This window comes from Myodes glareolus, chromosome 16 (assembly GCF_982192425.1).
Source record: "Myodes glareolus chromosome 16, mMyoGla1.1, whole genome shotgun sequence".
NCBI classification, from domain to species: domain Eukaryota; kingdom Metazoa; phylum Chordata; class Mammalia; order Rodentia; family Cricetidae; genus Myodes; species Myodes glareolus.
In genome coordinates, this window is record NC_142041.1 from 9,408,829 (window position 1) to 9,424,486 (window position 15,658).

General features: G+C 42.4%; 1 protein-coding gene across 2 annotated transcripts in view; it reads left to right on the forward strand.

Moving 5' to 3' along the window:
• The window catches only part of Ca8 (carbonic anhydrase 8 (inactive)), an 88,763-nt gene that overhangs the window by 15,769 nt on the left and 57,336 nt on the right, over positions 1–15,658 (forward strand). For both annotated transcript variants that reach the window (XM_087897078.1, XM_087897079.1), the window contains exon 3: positions 1,103–1,227. In XM_087897078.1, the coding sequence (XP_087753204.1) occupies positions 1,103–1,227 (125 nt within the window). The remainder of the gene's footprint in view (positions 1–1,102; positions 1,228–15,658) is intronic.

The window sequence follows — 15,658 nt, forward strand, 5'->3', positions numbered from 1 at the left end:
TGTAATTATTTATTATTTATTTTTTTGTGTGTATGTTTTTGAGACATGATTCTTATGTAGCCCTGGCTGTCATGGAACTCTCTCTGTAGACCAAACTGGCTTCAAACTCACAGAGATCTGCCTGCCTCTACTTTCCCTGTGCTGGAATTAAAGACATATGCTATCACTGCCTGGAAGACTATTTATTTTTATTTTATTTGTGTGTGTTTGTGTGTGTGTGTGTGTGTGTGTGTGTGAGAGAGAGAGAGAGAGAGAGAGAGAGACAAAGAAGAGAGAGAGAGAGAGAGAGAGAGAGAGAGAGAGAGAGAGAGAGACAGAGAGAGAATATGTCACATGTGTGGGTACCAAGGAGGCCAGACAAGGGCGTTGGGTCCCCTGGAGCAGGAGTTATTGAAGGTTGTGATCTGCCTCATAAGGGGTGCTGGAAACCAAACTGGGATCCTCTGCAAGAGCAACAAATATTCTTAGCCACTGAGCCCTTGTTGACTGTATTAATATTAATTCTTCTTCGATAATTTTATCAGCTTATTCCTTTTCTATGATTTAAGTCTCCTAACGCTAGAGGATGACCCTGAGATGCGGCTTAGTTCATTGATAGATCTCAGGCAGAGGCTGGATTTCTCCCCTAACCATATTCTGTCTCTTGATCAGTGCCCAGCTTAAAAGTCACAGTAAGGAACCAGGCAGGTGACTCATTGGTTACAGCAGTCCTATTCCTTCAGAGGACCCGAACTTGGTTCCTAGCACCTATGTTAGGTGGCTAGTAACCGATTGTAACTCTAGCTTTAGGGGATCTGACACACCAGTACATAATTTAAAATAACTATTTTTTTAAAAAAAAAGTCTCAAGAAGGATTTATTTCTGTATCTATTCCTGGACTGAAACAAAAACTTAAAATATCCACATTATTACCAAGTCCTATCTGAATGGCAAGCGTAAGTGAAGGAAGCCTGGACAGTTGAATTTGCCTCAGTTATGGTTCTCATTTTGACTTCGCAAAGTCAGTCTTTAGAGCCCAGGGGAGCTTTTTGGGCCAATTCAACATGCCTGTCGTGTGTAAATCTTGTAACATCATTCATCAGTGTCGTTTTCTCTCTCCAGTTCTGTCAGGAGGACCGTTGCCTCAGGGACATGAGTTTGAACTGTATGAAGTCAGATTTCACTGGGGAAGAGAAAACCAGCGTGGTTCTGAGCATACAGTTAATTTCAAAGCTTTTCCCATGGAGGTAAGACTAATCATCCTGTAAAAATCTCATTACTTAGTAAAGAATTCGGCAATTGACTGAAAATAGTTATTTTGAACGTAGATGGGTAACTCTGGAATTTCATATTTGTGCGGTGATGGAGGAGTGCCTAGGAAAAGTCAGCTGGGGGCTGCTAATTAGGCCCACTGTGTACATTCATCATCACCCGTGCCGCCTCACGTCATAGAGGACACGCAAGCACGCACTCACGCACGCACGCACGCACGCACGCATGCACGCACGCACGGCTGAAGCAATTCATGAATTTACATACATTCTTTAATACCCAGTTAAAGTATCATATTTCCTATTTTACCTTTTCTGGGTTCCTGGCCTGGGTAGAATTCATCATCCCGTTCTAATCTCCTAGGGGACTTGATGATTTCCTGTCATGCGCTCACCCCGTGGGTTCGCTCATGTCTAGTCAGTCCACTGACTTCTTTCGCTGTGGTATTTTGAGGACAAGGTCTCCTATTCATTCCAGTGCTGCCTCTTCTCATGTACCTCCTGCCAGGCTCATCACAAAAGTTCGTGAGATGATGGGATGTCGCTGCTGGTGCAGGACTTTTTCTGTATTTCTTTTCGTAAGGAATCTTAGTTCTCCCCAAGAAGCAGATGTTCACTGGGATCTAAAAACCAACCTCCCTTCCTCCCATTCTCCATCCCTCCCTCTCTCCCTCCCCCCTCCCTCTCTCCCTTTCTCTTTTCCTCTGTCCCTCTCTCCCTCCCTGTTGTTTTAATTAGTTTCTAAGGCTTTACACCTGAACTACATCAGGCCTCAACTTCACCTCCATGTCGAATCATGTAGACAGCCATCTAGTGGCTTCTCTGATTCGGATACCTGGCAGACATTACAGAGTACAGATCATCTAACATCTTCTTGAGAAAGAACTGCCTTGAGGTTTGCTGCAATACTAGGCTTCTTTCTCCGTCATCCACACTTTGGATGTTCATCATAGTAAGGATGAAACCATTCCTGGCCAGATGCCGTGTGTGGATCTGCCTCCACGAATCAAAATCACTACTGTCTAATTTTATATACATCATATGTGGATTGGACAGGATTACACTGGGATATTTTTCAGCATTTTCTTAATAATTTCTTAAAACCCCCCTCGGAAGCTCAAGAGACTCGTTTCATTCAAAAGAAGCCAAGCTTAAAAGCAAAACGCTTTGAGGATGGAGGGAAACCCTGAATAGCGGTTTATTGTATGAAGAGGGTGCCAGGACTCCAGAAAAGACGCTGGCATCACGATTCTGCTGAGGAAGGTTCCATGCACCTCCTTGCTCTTGGCTTTTTTGCATTTTTTCCCCTCCAAGGCATAGAGACATTCTCTCATTTCGACTGCTTTAAAAAAGCATTTCACATCACCTCAGGCTTCTGTCCTGTCCTGAGCAGACGTGAGAAAGACGAGTGTGTCCATACAACACCAAAGAGGAAGGGAGATGTTGGGCCTAGCAGCGGGAGACAGGGAGCAGGTCAGAGGGCAGGAGGGGCAAGCTTTGCCCGCCTGTTTGGGTTTGAAAGTCCGTGTCATCCTGTGGTTCTAATCAGTACTCAGAGGCAGGGGTACAGGGGGAGATGGGTGTAATGGAGAATTTCCTGACCTAGTGGTGAGGTAGGTTTAGTCACTTGGTGGTGTTTTAACCGCTCTGTCCCATTAAGCACAGGAAACAGTTTATTTTTAGTGAAGATTAAATGCTGGCAGCGAGGCTTTGCTTCTGTAGAGATATTTATATTTGGGATAATGGAATTACTGACTTTATTTTTTTCCAGCATCATTAAGGAGTGGTATTTGTATTCTTTGTTATCCTAGATCATCCTGATGTAATCCCTGGGAAAACACTTACATCAGTCATCTGTCATCTGCTTGGCCTGTGTTCTAGTGGTGTGTCAGAGCTGCAGTCTCACAGGATTTAGAGGAAGCCTGCTGCACCGCAGCCCTTAGAAACAAAGGATAGAGAGCCTAGAGAGATGGCTTTGTGTTTAAAACACCCACTAATCCCACAGAGGTCCCGAGTTCGGTTCCCAAGCTCCCGGGTCAGATGAATTTCAACTACTTTTAACTCCAGATCCCTCTCTTCTGACCTCCATTGCTAGTGCGCACGCTTGTGTGTGTGCATGTGTGCGTGCGTGCGCGCGCACGTACACACACACACACACACACACACAATTAAGAATAAAAATTAACAACCTTAAAATAAAATTAAGGCTATAGACAAGGAGCTGGCTCTTAAAAAGACGACTCTCTTGGTGTGGTGACAGAGAGGGAGGATGCCAAGTGGGAGAACATTCCAGGGTCTGTAATGAGATGACAAATGAGTGTTTGCTTAGATAACTATGTACTCGTCTCCGGCACTGAACAGTCACTAAGAACACCTCCAGTGTGAAAATGTCGTCAGCAGGATGGAGAAAGGTGAAGGATAGGGTATCCTTTAAACACAAGAATAGTTTTCAGTTTTCTCCCCTGGGGATGCTATGCATCTTTTCTTGTCTTCTTCTTCCTTCCCTCTCCTTCCTCTTTCTTCTTCTCTCCTTCCCTTTTCTCCTCTTCTTCTTTCCCTCTCTTTTTTTCTGTTTTGTGGTTCTCGGCATGGAACTCAGCATCTGCCTCATAGGCTAGTTAGTGCTCTACCACGGAGCTACTTCCCAGCCCTTGTGTAGAGGTTAAGACTAATGTCAGAACCACATATTCTGAGTCTTCCCTCCCTCATTAGGAATTCCGTTTTAAATCATCTTTACAGTTAGTTCTCTGAGAACTCAGTCTAGAGGCAATAGCAGCAGCAACCTGACTCTATGCACCTTTTTTAGTGATTACTTGCTGAAGGGCAAGGGTTCTATTACGAAAGTCCTCCCCTGTGCCTGTCCCTTCAAGTATTTCTTCCCTGAATTTTTCCTCTAATAGTTTCAGACTTTAAGTCTTACATAAAGTTTTTGATCTGTTTCGCCTTGGTTTGTGTACATGATGAGAGATAAGGATTCAGTTTCCCCGCTTGCTTGCGGAAATCTATCCCCAGCACCTTTTCTCAAAGAGGCTGCCATTTCTCCAATGTGTATTATCCAATCATTGTCAGAAATCATGTAGCCGTAATTGCGTTGGTTGATTTGTCAGTTCTTTATTCTAGTTCATCAATCTACATGTCAGTTTTTGTGCCAGTAGGGGTTTTGATGATACAAGTCTTCAGTACAACTTGAAATCAGATGTGGGGAGACACTTTCAGTGTTCTTTTCCTTGCCCAGGACCACCTTGGCTATTAATATAATATCCAGGATCTTTTGTGCTTCCTACTGTGATGGGTAACTTAGCAATTTGATGGGCATTGCATTGAGTCTGGGGATCTGTAGGATGCTTTTGGTAGCATGCTTATTTTTACAATGTTAATCCTTCCAGTCCATGAGCATGAGAGCTCTTGTTGACTTCTGGTGTATTCCTTGGTTTCCCTCTCCATTGTTCTAACACTTTTCTTGCTGAAGTCTTTCACTTCCTTGGTTAGTTAGTTTTGTTTCTTTTTTTCCCCCTCCATAATTGCATTTGGGATTGTTGCCTTGATTTTGTTTCTCAACCTGTTAGCTACTGGTGTGTAGAAAGGCTACTGTAAGAAATGCTTACTTTGCAGAAAGCATTCAACTCCACAAATTTGCTGGTGACTCCTTAGGGTCTCATATATAGGACCATATTTATTTCTCTTTTATTGCCTCCTACTTCCTTGATCTAGCTGAGACTTGAAACACAGCCTTGGGCTAGCGTGGTTTTTTTGCCTTCTCTTGACTTAATGGGCATGTTGTGAGTTCTTTTTCACTAGTCCACTTTGGTTGTAGTTTGTCATAAATAGCTTTATTATATTGAATGGTGGATATATCTTCTATGGGTAATGAATTTTGTCACAGCCCTTCCATGTTTCTATTAGTTTACCTCGTGAGGTAATTTTTTGGGTTTGTCCATTTAATTTATTATATTTACTGATTTGCGTGTGGGGAACCATCTCTGCATTTCTGGAATGAAGCCAACTTGATCATGGTCAGTGAATGATCTTCTTACCGGGCTCTTAAGTTTACTTTGCAAATATTTTGTTCAGAATTACTTCAGAAAGATTGAATTATAATTTTCTTCTTTGATTGCATCTTTATTCAATTTTGACGTCAGAGTAATGCTGGCTCATAAAGAGTTTGGCTTCATTCCTTAAGTGTCTCTTTTATACAATAGTTTGAGAAGCCCTGAATTCTGCTCTCCTTTGAATATGTTAGGATTCAACAGTGAGTCTATCTGAACATTTTATAGTTGTTGTTACTGATTCATTCTCATTATTTATTTCAGGTCTGTATATAAATTATTTGATGCACTTTGGTTTAATTTTACTAGGTCATATGTGTTTAAAGTTTATTCATTACTTTTATATTTTCCAACTTAATGAAATATACATTAAAATATATTATTTATATATATATTGAAATATGATTATTCTCTGAATTTCACTGGTGCCTGTCATATGACTCCCTTTTCATTTCTAATCTTGTAGATTTGATTAGAGAACTTGGCAGTATTGTTTTTCTTTTCAAAGCTCTTGGTCCTTTTTCATTGATTTTTTTTCATGTCCATATCATTAATTATACTTATTTCTGTCTACTGATTTTGCATTTCACGCGTTTTTGTTTCTTTAAAGCCCTAGGCACATCACATTATTATTTATTTGAGACTACCTTGAATTTCTAATGGAGTCACTTGTAGCTACTAACTTCCTTCTTAGGATTATTTTAATTGTAACCCATAGGTTTTGGTGCATTGTGTCCTCATATTTTTTTAATTCTTGGAATTCTGAAATTTATTTCTTGATTTCTTCAATGACATGTTTAACCTAAATACATTTTTTAATGCTGTTAGTAATCAGTATTACCACTGCTTCAAAAGTTAGCGGGATTCTTCCTCTTCCTCCTCCTCCTCCTTCTGCCCGTCATTTGAGATTAGATCCTTAATTGATGACTGCAGAAAATATTTGGTTTCAGAATAAATCACAGACCTGAACCTGTTAACATGCTACACATTTCGTTCTCTGAATTCATCCAGGTTTATTGCTACTAGAAAATAGCCCCTGTCTTCCAGCATACCCTATAGAACTGTCCTTAAATAGAGAGTTTTCCCTTGGTTCTTCAGTCTCGATTTCCAAAGATGTTATGTTACATAACACTGAATAATTTCAAAAATCCTTTCCTTTTGCTAATCTGTGGAGTTATTTTTGTCTCTACTATTCCTTTATTAAAACATTATTTTTAATTACTTCTTGGCATGGACTAGAACATGTTTAATAATATTCATAATGTCACTATTAAAATTAATGTCAACCTTAAAGTGGTAAAAATGCAAATTAAAACATAAAACCTTTATAGGAAAACATGAATGTGCAGTTTTATAATTGTGAACCCAGAAGACTATACTAAGTATGCGCCAAATGCGCCAAAGATATGTCAAGCATAAAAGAAAGATTTAACCCTGTGATAGTCAATAGACTTTATCAAGATATTTTGTGAACAAAGCAAAAGATAGACACAACTTGAAGGAAAACAAGACAGCATATAACTGTGGCTCATTTTCTTCCTTTATAACGACATCCGTACGTCACTGAGGTGCTTGGAACCCAGAGTAACAGACGAATAATAGCCATTTCCAAAGAGCCAGCATATCACTGAGTTAACTGCTGCCATCTAAAATACTCTTACCTAGATGCAGGGACGAGTGAACTACCATTGTTGGGAAGATGAGTCCTCTTAAGCATTGTTTCTGGAAGGCCTGAGCTGGCAGGCCTTTTGGGAGAGAGCTGCGGCAATGCTCACCATTCTTTTGTAATACTTCATTCTTTGAAAATTTTTTGCAGTATATTTTGATAATATTCATCCCTCCCCCAACTCCTCCCAGATTGTTTTTTTTAATTTCTAGAATATCTTTTATTAGATCAGTCGTTTGACTCTTAGAATTAGCTGAATTTGTCAATTCTTTTTTAATCATTAATTCATTTTGCTCTTTGATTATTTTATAAAGGTATACGATCCATCCTAATTATTCTCTCCTCATTCTGGTTTATTTCCCTCCCACACCCCTCACCCTGCTTATCCCCTACAGACCTCTTTACCATACGTACGATTTCTGGTCTTATTATCCATTGAGTTTAACCAGGGCCATCTGCATCACTCTGGTTTAGAACCCTCCATTGGCTGGTGGGCTCACTTGTGGATGTACGACTGAAGACAATGCCTCCTTCTTCCCAGAATGTCAGTAGCTCATACTTTTGCAGTAATTGCTGAGGCCCCTAAGAGCCTCCCTTATCTGTGGCTGACTGTTGGCAGGGCTAGTTTGGGGCAGAACCTGTGTGAATAAGCTCAGATGGTGTGGTGAGTTCATGTTACAGTTGACTACATACATGGCATTTCACAACCCCTCTCCCTACCCTTTCTCTGTTCCTGCATTCTTTCTGGCTCCTCTTTGATGTTCCTTGAGCATTAGAGGGGCTGCTTTCAACATCTTAGTTAGGGTTGAACCCCACGTGTAGCTTCTCTTCAGCATTTATGGCAGTCACAAGTCTCTGCCTTCACCACCATTCTCTTCAGAGAGAGACTTCTGAGAGCAGCCTTTGCGTTTGAACATAGATGTTTAGGATACAGTGTGTACAGCTGGCTACGCACCAGATGTACGCTCTTCCCTAGGTCTCTATCTCTTTAGGTGTGGGACTTTGACCAGGTTTGTGGTACTAGGCATGGATTCCTTTCTATGGGGCAGGCCTGAGACAGCGGTCGTAGTGTCCTCCGTAACAGCCGTGGCTTTGTCACACGGGATGGTACACCCTGTCTGGCATGTTAGTATTATAGTTTGTAGGGTTCACAGTTGTGCACAACCGTTGATGCCTTGTTCCTCCCCAGGTGCCCGTGTAACACCTTCAGGATCTTTGAAAGCTACTAGCTCACTTCCAGCCTGGTTGTGTCATATCCCACAGCCATTTTGTTTTTGCTCCAAATCCTACCTACAACCACTTTTTTTTTTCTTTTGAGGCAAGGTAAGCCCAAGTTCAAGGTCATCCTGCCTCAGGTGCCTGAACTCTGAGATTACAGTGGGGTCACCATGGTGGCTTCAGGTTAAGCATTTAACAAGCTCCCTTCACACTGTTCCACTCCTCGCTCTTCAGACACAGGAGTATTGCTGGGGGCGGGCACTGATTCTGCACAGACTAGCACTCTGGACCGGAAAGGCTCTGGTTTAAGAATGCCTCTGGTGGCAGTGTTGGGATCCAGGCCCTGCTCTTTATTTAGGCTGTAATTAAGGAGCAGCTCTTGCTTTGGAATCTCTGATAAGGCGGATGAATGAGCATTCTAGCCGCGTATGGGCTGCCGAGTGAGGTAAGAAAGGAAATTCTCCTGCAGAGTAGGGATCTTTACTTCTCAAGAGTCCGGCCCTCCTGCCCCTCCACTCTCAGACGTGTGCCAGCCCTGCAGATGTCCTGCATTCCCCTTTCTTTCGAGGAAAGTGGGGTGTCTACCACAAAATGCAGCCTTGGTACAACTGACTGAGTTTGCTTTGGGGGAAAGAAGAGCTGCCATTCAGCGGAATTAAGACTGCTGCAGGAACTTGGGGAGCTGGGGGGTGGTAGAATAAGAGCCAGGAGGAAGGAAGGGCAGTGGGGGAAAAGGTATAGCTCAATGAAAAGCAATAAAGTATAAAAAATGACGCTAGGAGAACTTCTGCAGTCTGCACATCCAGCTTCTCTCTTCAGCTTTATCATGTCAATAAAGTTTTATTATTTTCAACGAGAAATAAGATCTTGTCTCTGAATACTCTCATTATTAGTTGGCAGGCTGGTATCCCTCATGGGACTCGCACATTGAGCCCCCTGGCTAAACTGACCAATGTCTCACTGGCGGTCACGGATGGGAAACCCACTCTTGTTTCAGCAACCAACGAAAATGTTGTTTCCTGAATTCTACCAAGCCCTTGCCTTTTCATTCCATGGGAACCATGGCCTCTGCTTTGGTTCAGCCTATGTACCTTCTCATGTATTATATTTGTGTGTGTGTGGAGACCTACAAGATTACTGAATAGAAGATAAAGTTACGACGTTGAGCAAATAGAAATGTTCTTGCGGTTGCACCGCACTGTGAGGTTCCCGCCCTTCCTCCCAGTCTGACCGCCAGCTCGGAAGTTTCCTTTGATTTTCCATCTGTAAGTCGTTCCCTCCTCATCGCTGCTGGAAGGTACACAGAAGGTTGTTTTGTCAAGTGACATCTGGAAGAAGCATTTGTGTTCTGACTGACTTTATGGTACAAAGCAAGTCAGTGTAGACCAATAATATTCACGGGATGTAATTAATGCATGGGTAGTTGTACACTTGAGTTCTAACCGACTAATGCTCTGTAGTGAATTATGGCTCATCTCAGCATGCTTTCAGATGATAAACACTGATTTTAGTATTTAGTCTGGAACTGAGCAGCTGTCTCTAAGCTTACATGTCTTCATGTATTCCATCTGCCTGCCCATCCATCCGTCCGTCCGTCCATCCGTCCGTCCGTCCATCCATCCGTCCATCCATCCATCCATCCATCCATCCATCCATCCATCCATCTGTCCCTCCATCTAGCTAAAAATACATTTCAAAACCTACTGTTTAGGCATTAGACTCAATGATGGGGAGATGGTGGTGAACGTACCATGAAGCTTGTAGCTTTTCACATAATGGGGGAGCCTGAATGCAATGTATATGATTTGTGTCTTCCCCACTTTGGCCCTAAAAGGGAGAGTATTTAGATATAAACTAATAGAGTATATGGATATATAGACTTAGAAAGGACCTCACCCTCTTAGCCCGTCCCTACAATTTGCAAATCCTGACCCTTAGAAGTTAGCGAGAAGACTCTTTGAAGGCATGAGAAGGCAAACATCATCTGAGCTATCAATGTTTTCTGACCATGAAGAACATCAGCTAGTGTATGAAAGACACTAGCTGTGGGCTGAATTAATTTCAGTAACCTAGCAAAGTCAGAACCGGTGAGATTTAGGAGAGAAAGCCATAAAGGAAGAGCTAAGAAAGGAGGTTCATCCAGGAACCGTGGCAGTCTGACAGGCATGGAAGAGCCTTGGCTCCACTAAGGTCTGCAGTCTTGGCTAAGCTGGTAAGCTGAGCCGGTTCCAGGTTCCACATTCCCATGTTGTGGGCAAGACGTTAGTGCAGAGGTTGAAAGAGTCAACCCTTCTCTCAGTCCTATGACTGGAAAGAGATGGGAGAGTATCAGGGGCGATGGACCTCTGTGGCTCTAAAGATAAAATCTTTGTAGTTACCGTAAATAAGACATCCAGAGTGAATGCGTGAAGAAAAATGTAGAAAGTCTTTATTTGATCTTTGTACCTTCTTCGTTCTCTTCAGTTCCGTACACTGGTATTTATAATCCAATGACTAGGCTCTAATCGGTGTCCGTCTCTAAGGTCCTCTTTCCTGATGTCTTTTCAGTTATAATTATTATACATAATATACATATTATGCATACATATTATGTATTATATTATGTATAATATTATACATAAGAAATAGAATTTCCAATGTCAGCCGTCACTAATCTAAAGGCGGTGGGGCCTGGGAGAGTGGAGCCGATCAATGAAGTGGACTAAAATCTCATGTAATAGCCAACTGTGTTCAGAGCCTCAGACAGTTTATACTCTGAGAGCTAAGAAAGGTCAGATGAGTAAATTTCTCTTGTGTTCAAGCTGTATTCATAACAATCACAGGGACAAGTCACACATGGCAAAAACATGTTTTTCCATAGAAGCATAGAAAGGATATTGTAAACATTTAATCGAATGCCAAGAGCAAAAAATGATGAGTAATCTGAGGTAAACTCACTCCTATCTACTACACCTGGGAGGAGCCCGAAGACACGTTCCAAGGACAGTCCCATGTTTTGAGGAAACTGAGGTCTCAAGACTCTTGTTTTCTTGGAATTTTCTCACAAGCACTCAGAATTCTCCTTACACGACTCCATTCCTGAATGATGTTCCAACAGTGAGCTGTTTTAGAGGGGAATAAACCTTGCTCTGGGGAAGATAATGACCTGACAGTATTAAAAACTGCTGGAGAGTAGAGAGAGAGGACGTTAGACGCTTTCTAGCCTTCCAATAGTCTTTGTCTGACCAATGTACTAGTGTTGGCTTGGGTGTTGGTGCTTTAGTTTAGGTCCTGGGTGTGTGGCACAGTGGCAGAGAGCCTGGCATCACACAGATTCTGTTCTCAGAACTGGGGAAAAGGAAACCAGAAGAAGCTACAGTGATGGTTCTAGGATAATTGAATTTTTCGCTAATTCTTGGATGTGATTAAACATTTTTTCTTTTAGTTTTACAAGGCTCTGTACAGAAATAGGTCTCTCCAGAAGCCTATAACAGTATCCAATTTCAATATTACCACACAGAAAGGCAGATTTTGGTGGTGGTGGTGGTGGTGGTGGTGGTGGTGGGGCATGCCTTCCCAGGAGGCAGCTGGCCTTGTTGAGTGGTGTAAGACAGAAAAAGCTACATCCTGACTGTAGTTTATTGTGGTGGTTGTTCTGTTTCCACATAATTGTTTAACTTTAATTCCTTTATTGATGCACATAAAATACAGTTGTCCCTGACAATGTGAAACAGAGAAGTAAAAACCTACTAGTGTAGGGGCCACAGAGATTGCTCAGTGGTTAGAATACATGTCATGTAAGGAAGAGGACCGGATTTGGATTCTCAACACACAGTAGTAGCCTGTGTCCCTAACCTCAGTGCAGGTTATAAGTGCAGAGATAAGTGGGTTCCTGGAGCTCACCAATCCAGTGCAAAGACTTGTCTTAAAAAATGCAGTGGATTTTGGGGATCCAGTCTGTTTGGATACTCACCTTCCTGGCCCTGGAGGGAGGGGGGAGGAACTTGAACTTCCCACAGGGCTGGAAGCCCTGACTGCTCTTAGGGATAGAGAGGGAGGAGGAGGGGGAGGGGGGAGTGGGAGGGTGTTGGGAGGAGGGGTGGAAATGGAAACTTTCATAATTTAATAAACTTAGGAAAAAAAATGCAGTGGAGAGTGATTGATGAAGGTACCCAGTGTTGACCTCTGGCCTCCGTAGGTACGTGCACAAGGTCATACATCCATGAGTATAAACAGGATCATGTCAATAATAACAGTGTAAGCATTGCGGATACCATCGGTTTCTCCTATGACGGTAGAAGATGTTGTTATTAAGTATGGTCTGGTATTTACCCTGTGTTTCCTGAAAACATTCCATGAACATAGTTAGGTGTATTTGATGGAAATGCTGTCGCGTTACGCTGTTATTTAGAAGCCCCAAATGATTAAGAAGGTAGAAACTAGAGTTTTAAGTTAAATGTAAATAACGAAAGATATTTAAGACCATCTATTGGGAGGCCTTTCCTATCCATCCTGTTTTGGAGACTCCACAACAAGTAAATTCTCTGACCCCAACCTAACAAGTCGTATGGTTTATTCAGCAGAACTGTTTTATAGGCTCCAGCATTAGTGTGTTTCCCTGGAATATTTCTTGAGATCTCCACATTGGTGAGTTCAGCCAGGAGACCCAAGGGAGAGATCCTGTCTCCCCAGGCTGCTCCCTGAACTGTTAGGAAACAGGGTGCTATGAGAATTCTCAGATGGACTGCTGTGGATGGAAACACACTGGAGATAGCACAGTGTGCGGCAGGAAAGGGAGGGGAGAGGGTTAGACAGTGTGCCTGTGCAGGAGGGAGGGGTAGCCCAGATACGGCTAGTTTGTTAGCTTCCTAAGAGTAGCTCAAATTTCACATAAGCTTAAAAGAAAGGGAGGAGGAAGGAGCAATTTGTATTAGAGGAGTAAAGGTCGGCTTTGTTTAGGGAAAAGAATCTCTCACTATAGAAATCGGGAACAGGGAAGCAATTCCTCAAATTTCTCCACTCATCCTGTAGGGTCCCGTGTTCACCCTCTCACCCTTTTGAAAGAGGTGGGGTCGGGTGGTGGTGTTGCACACCTTTAATCCCAGCACTTGGGAGGCAGAGGCAGGCGGATCTCTGGATTCTAGGCTAGCCTGGCTTACAGAGCGACTGCCAACATGGCCGAGACAAACCAGAGCAGCAAGGAGAGAAAACAGTGTTTCTGATGCTTGTCTCTATTAGGAAGGAGATGCGGGAGCAGCGGATGTATTCGGTGAAGAAATGTTTGTGTCTGTGTTCAAAGCAGCACACCATGGGAAATACGAAACGTAAGAAGACAGTTTTTGTTTGCGGTGACTAAGAAAGAAATGTATTCCACACCTGACTGATGTTAAACAACATTGTAGAGCAACCCAGGACCGGTTGAGGAAGTGATGGCTGTGCTTGGGGTTGTCATGAATGACAGATGTCCAGGAGGCAAAGAAGTACTTATTTTCTACAGGGTGGCAAGCCTAGCCAAAATGACTGCTTGTCTGGCGAAGGCTTTTGGATGTGGGCGGTGAAGAGGAAGACAGAGCATGGAATAGCGGGTGGGGCTCAGAGAAGCTAGAAAAGGATGGATTTTGGAACTGGGTCTTGATAATGGAATTGGAATTTGCTGGATAACCAAGGCTGTGAAGGTTGTTTCTGGGTGAAGCAGCAGCATTATTTGGGGCAGAAATTCTGGGCTCCTTCTAGATGGGAAAGGGCACCGAATATTCTGGAGCTGGGTTCAGAAGACCCCAACTCCTACCTGAGAATTAGACTCTAGTCTCTTTAGGAGACCAAGAGGTATAGGCACATTTAAGGAAGGAGAGTGTCATGGTGAGACTAGGGTGGTGGACTGGGAATGGGGCAAGGAGGAGGGAAGAAGAGGGAGCTGTGAATGATATGGGAGAAGACATATATAGACAAGGCAGATTAGAGCTAGCCACTGGGAAGCTGCTGAGCAATGGGACATGAATAATGAAATATTATTGAAATGAGTAAAAGAATAATGGAATCCTTTAGATTAAATATTCCTAATCCAAAATACTGGGCACCAGAAGTACTTCTGATTCATGGTTTTGGGATAACTGCTTGTAACAGTGAGATATGATGGGGTTGATTCAAGTCTGAGTAGGAGATTCATATGCATTCCACATAAACCCTGCACACATAGTCTAAAGGTGAATTTTTAGTGTATTTATAATATACATGAAATGGAGAGTCACAGGGTGGAGTTTTATACTTGTGATGTCATATTAGCTTTGAAAAAGGTTTGGATTTTGTAGCATTTTAGAGTTCAGATTTTGGGGTTGGAGTTTTTTTTGCATAATTGAAAAAGTTGAGTTACTACAGTAGGGAGATGATGTGGGAACTGGAGAGTGAGTCCGTGGGTTTTAACAATAGTGTCATTTTTATCTCAGAACTGTTTATAGTGCTTTTAGTTCTACCCACTTTCAAATTGCACAGAGAATAATAAGAGGAGGTCCTAGCCCGTGGTGTGTTGATAAAGATGCCCTTGGCTGCTTATAAGGTGAAGACATAAACATGTGTGAAGCTTTGCTAAGCTGCTTATAATTGGAGTCTTAAGTACAATAGCAAACTCTCCATGCAAGTATTGATGAATTTAATACTATTAATTTTATTTATTATTAATTGCATTGCTTATCTATTGTTAATTGCATTGAATTTGCACTGCCAAGGGGGAATTTGGCTTTAGAATGTTCCCTCCCCGTTTTAGTCCAAGTGTCTTAATTTATTGATCTCCACAGGAGAATGTGTATTTCTCCTTTGGTTTCCTAGGCAACGCCTACCACACATCTTATCTGGTGATGTTGTTTTGAAGGATTTATCTTGCTACCTTTGTTCCCAGAAATTGTCACCGCTGGCTGCTGTTGATTGCTGCCTCTGGAGTCTCTATTTCTTTATCTACTTCCATTACCTATGGTACTTTCTAACATAGATATCCATATTTTCTCATGAACCAGTAGAAGGAGGTCTCATAACTTCCATATTTTCATATATAAAAAGGAGAAGACCATAAGGACCATGGACTGGGAGCAGTGATCTAGGAAGCATTAGCTTTCCTGAGCCTCCTACATTTGCCTATATCAAAATTTTAATCGACATGATTTTGACTTGGAAGTGAAAACCAGTTTTGTGTCAAGCGATATAAAATTTTACTTAAAATGGTTAGAATTCACAGTACTTGTGGTCCTAATCTGGGGAGAGCTAAAAGCTTTTGGGGAACTAGAGTTCTGCTTCTTGATCCCAGCCTGAGTTCTCCATACAGGGAGGGGACTGACTTCAGGAGCATGCAGGTCTTGCACAGTGACTGGGTGAGTGCCGAGTCCCCTGGGATGCTGAAATTTATGGCAATCGTCACTGCCCTTCTCCCCAGACCTTCTGTTTTGGAGAAATCAGAAAAAGATAGTATAGAGACTGACCAAATAGCCTGAGTCAGTTTTGGCTTGATGCC